Source organism: Psammomys obesus, unplaced genomic scaffold (genome assembly GCF_907164565.1).
Source record: "Psammomys obesus unplaced genomic scaffold, mPsaObe1.curated_primary_1811, whole genome shotgun sequence".
NCBI lineage: Eukaryota > Metazoa > Chordata > Mammalia > Rodentia > Muridae > Psammomys > Psammomys obesus.
Genome location: NW_026590062.1, coordinates 12,400,653 through 12,407,617, shown reverse-complemented (window position 1 = coordinate 12,407,617; position 6,965 = coordinate 12,400,653). Strand labels below are relative to the sequence as shown.

General features: G+C 49.8%; 1 protein-coding gene across 1 annotated transcript; it reads left to right on the top strand.

The window, feature by feature from the left end:
- The first annotated feature begins 5,761 nt into the window (after window positions 1–5,761).
- On the top strand, window positions 5,762–6,965 carry Hcar1 (hydroxycarboxylic acid receptor 1). Its single transcript, XM_055606391.1, has one exon. It carries the CDS (start codon window positions 5,771–5,773, stop codon window positions 6,797–6,799), a length of 1,029 nt encoding a protein of 342 aa, XP_055462366.1. The 5' UTR covers window positions 5,762–5,770; the 3' UTR covers window positions 6,800–6,965.

Sequence of the window (6,965 nt, the reverse complement as noted above, 5' to 3'; positions counted from 1 at the left end):
TGGTGCTTACCTTTAGCGCCAGCACTTTCCAGGCTGAGGCAGGCAGGTTTCCATGAGTTCAAGTCCAGTCAGGACTACTTAATGAGACCCTACCTCAAAAACAAACAAACAAACAAAACTAGTTCCTTCTTTTCTTCCCCTGGAGAGATTCGAAGAGCCTCTCCATCTCCCTAAACTCTTCCTGTAATCCAGGGCCCAGAGGCCCAAGTTACCAACTGCATTTTCCTAACTCCCATCAAATCCATACCTAATGACATAAAAATGTGTTTGCTGTTCTATGACCCCCTTGACCAGCTCATTTTTCCTATTATCTTTTGTGTTATCTACCACATTTAGGAAATACTATCTCAGACCAGAGAGTGGCGGTGGTGTGAATGAGAATGGTTCCATAGGGTAATATATTAAAATGCTTGCTTCCTAGTTAGTTGAAGTGTTTGGGAAGAATTAAGGGGCCTGTGTTGGAGGAGGTGTGGCCTCATTGGAGGAGGTGTGTCACTGGAGGAGGGTTTGAGGTTTCAAAAGCCCAAGCCAGGACGGTGACTCTCTCTACTTGCAACTTGAGGATCAGATTCAAGCTCTTGGCTCTTTCTCCAGCACCACGCCCACTTGCCTGTTGCCACACCTCCTGGCGTGATGATCACAGATGCACCCTCTGAGACTGTAGGCAAGCCTCCAATTGAATGATCTTGTCTATTAATTGCCTCAGCCATATTGTCTTTTCACGGTAGCAGAAGTGTAACTAAGACACCCACTCACCCCACCAAACAGCCTAAGCTGGACTTGAGTTTATAGTAATCCTCCTGCCCCAGTCTCCCAAGTGCTGGGATTAGAGGCATGGGCACTGGGCAGCTTCCAACGGCTTTTTCTTGTTAGCTGTGCACATGTGCCATCTCCCCAGCTATACTCTGCTCCTGATGTCCTGTGACGGTCAAGATGTCCGGAAGAACCAAGGACAATGCCTCAGGGATACATTCAATAGGCTTTTTTTTTTTTTTTTTTTTTTTTTTGAGACAGGGTCCCTCTATGTAGTTCTGGTTGTCCTAGAACTCACTATGTCGCCCAGGCTGGCCTTACAGTCACAGAGATCCACCTGTGTCTGCCTCCTGAATACTGGGATTAAGGGCATGAGCCCTGTTCTGTAGAGGAATTCTAATTCAGAACATGGTTACTCTGGCAAGAAATCACATCTAAAGACCCTTCTAGGTCTGTGTGATCTGGCTGGAATACAAACACCTTTAATCCAGGAGACAGAGACAAGCAGATCTGAGCTCAAGGCCAGCCTGGTATAGAGCAAGTTTCAGGTAAAGAAAAGCTTAGGTCCAGGCATGGTGATAATGCCTTCAGTCCCAAACAGTGAAGGTAAAGATAGTTTGTAGGAGGGAGCACCCATGTTTGAAAGTGATGCCTAATTGAGTGGCAGAAACAGTGACAGATTCGATTTGACAGAATAGGACACACCCAACTGTCAAGAGAACAGGGAGAAACGGGAAGCTGCTTAAGGGAGCAACACAGAAAATGAGAGAAGAAGCAGGTTTTATTTTGTTTTGTTTGTTGTTTTTGTTTTTTGAGACAGGGTTTCTCTATGTAGTGTTGGCTGTCCTGGATTCCATTTATAAATCAGGCTGGCCTTGAACTCACAGGTCTGCCTGCCTCTGCCTCCCTGAGTGCTGGGATTACAGGTGTGAACCACCTTGCCCTGACAAGAAAGGAGGTAGTTTTACCAGGACAGATATACAGAGATGGGTTGAAGAGAGAACAAGCTAGATACAGGTGAAGACAGAATGATCCAGAGAACAGAGGAGCCAGAAGATTGCTGGGGTCAGTTTGAGGCCAAGCAGAACAATTCAGAGTCCGAGAGAAAATGAACTAGACTGAATAAATTAGCTGGGAAGGGAGTATGAGCCAGAACAGCTGAATTGAACCAGCCAGCCCAGAGCTCAGTGAGAACAAGTAAGGGCGAGCTTAGTAAGCAGTAAGTCTCAGAGGCTGGAAACATTCTAGGCGTGGGTTAGATTGTACGGAGGCCAGAAGCTTCCAGGACCAGACCTAGGTTAGCAGACAGAAGCAGTAAGCCTCCAAAATGACAATTGAAACAGGTGAATAAAAGTTCCTTTCACACTGTTCTAAATATTAATTTAAAAATTTTGTGTTTGTGTGTATATGTGTGTGTGCATGTGGCTGCAGACTCCAGAGGAGGCCAGAGGTGTTGGAAACGCTAAAGCTGGAACTAGAGGAAGTTGTGAAGCCACCAGGTGTGGGTGCTGGGAACGGAACCTGGGTCCTCTGCAGGAGTAGTAAGTAGCAACTCCAGCTCCAGGAGATCCAGTTGTTCTTTCTGATCTCTTTGGGCTCCTGCACGGGAGTGTGGAAGTGAGGAGGTGGAGGAGGGTCTCCGGGGAGAGGGAGGAGAAACTGACAAGGGAGGTGTGAGGAGAAAAGTGGCAGAAGAATAAAGAGGAAAGGCGGAGAGAGAACCAGCCACAAAGAACCTCTTGATTACTCCAATAAACGAGAACTCCAGCCTGGAGTAGAGACCACTAACCCAAAAGCCCACAGAGACCAGGAACAGAAAAGGACAGAGACCACTCAGTGCAAGGCGGGGACTGTGGCAAACTGCAGAAGTCACATGGGTTGGGGGTGGACTGGCTGCTGCTCTCTTGCGCCTGCAGGCTGTTGCTGTGCTGGACTACAGGCCCAGCATGGCAGATCTTCCAGCCTCCTATGAGAAGGTAGAAGCTGGGAGCAGTGGTTCCTGCCTGCAACCCCAGTACTTCGGCGTATGAGCTAGGAAAAAGATTGCCATGAGTTTGAGGCCAGCCTGGCTTGCACAGTGGGTTCCAGGCCAGTTTGAACCTCAAAAAGAGATGGTGTCGACAAGCAAACAAAACCAAAACAATCCACATAAAGACAGAAATGTGAGTGGGCAGTGGTAACACACACCTTTAGTCCCAGCCTTCTGGGACAAGTGGATCTCTGTGAGTTCAAGGCCAGCCTGATCTACAGAGCAAGTACCAGGACAGACAAGGGCTACACAGAGAAACCCTGTCTCAAAAACAAGCAACCAAGCAAGCAAACACACAACAAAATGATAGCAAAAAACAGATGTGGGTTATTTTTTTGTTTTGATTTTTGTTTTTTTGAGGGTTTTTCTGTGTAGCACTGTCTGTCCTAGATGTGCTTTGTAGACCAGGCTGGCCTCAAACTCACAAAGATCCACCTGCCTCTGCCTCCTGAATGCTGGGATTAAAGGTGTGTGTCACCATGCCTGGCCAGAAATGTGACTTTCTAAAGACAATTCAAATCTGTGACATCCTGTGAGCTAGCCAAGCATGGTGGCTCAGGCTTGTAATGCCAGTACTCAGGAGGCTGAGGCCAGCCTGAGCCACAGGGAGCAATGACTTTGCCTCAACAAAGTCAGATAAATCACCTGGGGATGTAGTGCAGAGGCAGGGCACTTAACGTGAGTAAGGAGTTGGCCTTGATTCCCCAGCACTATACAGTGATGGGCCAAAGCAAGCAGATCCTTTTGAGTTCTGTGTGCCCCATACTCTAGCCCTTTCTCAGCCCACATGGAGTAAAGGAGGCCCTTAGATGAAAAAAGAAAAAGGATTATAATGACCGAGCCTTGCTGGTCGTGGTGGACTAGGTCTGCATTCCCAGCTCTTGAGGGAGTGGAGTCGGGATGATCACAGATTTAAGATCTGCTTGGGCTACAAACCAAAGTCAAAAGCAGAAAGATAATCTGGACAATTTAGAGAGGTCCTGGTTCAGAATAAAGGCGGAGGAAGAGGAGAGAAGGGGAGGAGGAGAACAAGGAAAAGAGGAGGCGGAGAGGAAGGGGGAAGAAAAGGTATCGAGCACGCACGCACGCACGCACGCACACAGCCCCAGCTCAGGGGTGGCGTTGGTCTACAGTACATAAATCCCCAGGTTCAATCCAGGGAACGCAGAGATGTTAATTTCTCAGCTGAGTCTCAAAGACCAATGAGAGGAAGTGAAAGCATGTAATTTGAAATGGCTTCTTCAGACATTCGGAAGGTGACGGTGTCAGTGATGGGGAGTACTGGGTGACAGTGATGGGCAGTGGGGGACCTATGAGGCTGATCTGGAGTCTAGTATTTGGAGTCTAGGGTTCAGTTGGGAAAACGTGAGCACCTGGGGCTGTGACTCACAAGCTTTTAATCTCCGTAGCTGGAAGATGGAAGATAAGGGACTCAGGGTCATCTTGAGCTGCAGGGCAAGTTCAAGACCTCTTCCAGAGGTTCCCAGGCCCACCTCACCACCACAGCCACCTGTAACTCCAGCTCAGAGGACTCAGCGCCCTCTTCTGGCCTCCATGGGCGCTTACACACAAATAATAAGTCTTTAAAAATCTGGGTGTGTTCCAGACCGGCAGCAGCACGTCCAGCTCAAATCTAGCTTTAATCGGCATGTGGAAGAACGAATTTGTGCATTCCTTCGATACACTCCCCTCCCCACTGTTCCTAAATTTGGAAAGGCATAGAGCGGACGGACACTGTCTCAAGCCAAAGAACAGGAAATTTTAGAAGACTCCAGTTTTGTTTTTTGGTTTGTTTTTGAGACAGGGTTTCTCTGAGTAGCCTTGGTTGTCCTGGACTCACTCTGTAGACCAGGCTGGCCTCAAACTCATAGAGATCTGCCTGCCCCTGCCTCCTGAGTGCTGGGACTAAAGGTGTGCGCCACCACCATGGGGCAAACACTCCAGTTTTTTAAGCAGTCTGGTTTTACCTGCGATTATTTTAGAAATTAATTCCTTAAACAACCACTTGATTCCTCACTCACCTCGCTAACAGGCTATACTCGATGTTTGGCTCTCTGAGCCACCGGTTGGAAACAGACCCAACGTTTTGCAAAAGTAACTAACTAGGTTCTGATTTCCAGGAGAGCTGAGACCTGACTCCTCCAGAAGAGGCTGCCTCATGGAGACAGGAGGAAAGGTGGAATCCTTCATATCGTTTTCATGTCTTTTTGGAGGGCCTGGCCGTAGGGCAAGAGCCCAGAATTTTACACATACTGCCTCTGAGCTACAACCTCAGCTCATAAAGAATTCTGCTGCTACTGGACAGATGTCATGTTTCAAACTGTTTGTCCACGGACCCTCCCAGGTTGTGGAGGCTGTCCTTCTGGGTGTGGGCACAGGAAGTGGCCCTGAGAGGCTGCAGAGCACAGTCCCCTCTCTGGCACTGCATGGGGGTGTCCCAGGGGACTTGGAGAGGCCAGGGCAGTCAGGCAAAGGTTAGGGAGGAAAGCAGCCAGGCAGAAGCCCAGAGCGGCTCCAGGGAATGTTTAGATTTCTCCACCAGGAGGGAGGGCAAACAAGCTTTTTTTTTTTTCCTTCCTCCCCAAGCCTTCTGTGAAGCTCTGAGCATTTTGCAGCCCAGAGTGTGGAGAAGACAAAAGTAGAGAAGAAATATCATCCCCGGGGCTGGAACCAGCAACAGCCCTGCAGCATGCATCCTGTCAGACCCTGGAGCTGCATCCCAGAAATGCGCACTCATGGAAAATGGCTTGCACCTCAGAGCCTGGTCCAGCTGCAGGCTGCACCTCTGATGGGGACAGGCAGCTTGTGACCCAGCCTGAGGAGAAAGGCCGTGCTGCTGGCTTTCGTTTCCTGGCTGAAGTTTCTCTTGTGGGTACGTCTGCATCCCAGGGTGATGAGGTTAGGTGTTGAGCTGCTGGGGGCGAGGTAGTGTTCAGACAGGCATCCATCCCTTTGTGCCGGCCACCTGGGACACTCTCTCCGACTGCCATGGACAACGGGTCATGCTGTCTCATAGAGGGGGACTCCATCTCCCAGGTGATGCCGCCGCTGCTCATCCTGGCCTTCGTGCTTGGAGCCCTGGGCAACGGGGTAGCACTATGTGGCTTTTGCTTTCACATGAAGACCTGGAAGCCGAGCACTATTTACCTTTTCAACTTGGCTGTGGCCGATTTTCTCCTCATGATCTGCCTACCCTTTCGGACAGACTACTACCTCAGACGTAGACAGTGGATTTTTGGGGATATTCCCTGTCGCCTGGTCCTCTTCATGCTGGCTATGAATAGGGCTGGGAGCATTGTCTTCCTCACTGTGGTGGCTGTGGACAGGTATTTCAAAGTGGTCCACCCCCATCATTTGGTGAATGCCATCTCCAATCGGACTGCAGCTGCCACCGTCTGCATCCTCTGGACTTTGGTCATCTTGGGGACTGTGTATCTTCTGATGGAGAGCCACCTGTGTGTGCAAGAGACGGTGTCGTGCGAGAGCTTCATCATGGAGTCAGCCAACGGGTGGCATGATGTCATGTTCCAGCTGGAGTTCTTCCTGCCCCTAGCCATCATCTTGTTTTGTTCCCTCAAGGTTGTTTGGAGCCTGAGGAGGAGGCGGCAGCTGGCTAGACAGTCCCGGATGAGGAGGGCCACCCGGTTCATTGTGGTGGTGGCTTGTGTATTCATCACGTGTTACCTGCCCAGCGTATTGGCTAGACTCTACTTCCTGTGGACGGTGCCCTCCAGCGCCTGTGACCCCGCTGTCCACATAGTCCTCCACGTCACCCTCAGTCTCACCTACCTGAACAGCATGCTGGATCCTCTTGTATATTATTTCTCAAGCCCCTCGTTCCCCAAATTCTACGCCAAGCTCAAAATCTTCAGTTTGAGACCCGAACACCAGGGATGCGAGAACACACGGAGGTCAGAAGAGATGCCAATTTCGAACCTTTGTCGTAAGAGGTCTATCGATGTGGCAAATAGTTCCCAAAGGCCATCAGACGGGCAGTGGGATCGCCAAGTGTGCTGAATGGCACTAAGACAACCAGCCCCAAAGCAAAGGCAGAGAAACAGGCAACTGTGAGTTAAACTGTACCGAAGGGTGGGGGGCTTGAAAAATGCCACCACTCCTTCTCAGCTGTGTCCTTCTCGCTCACGTGGAAATGAAACCCAGTCACTCTATCTTTTCTAGAAGG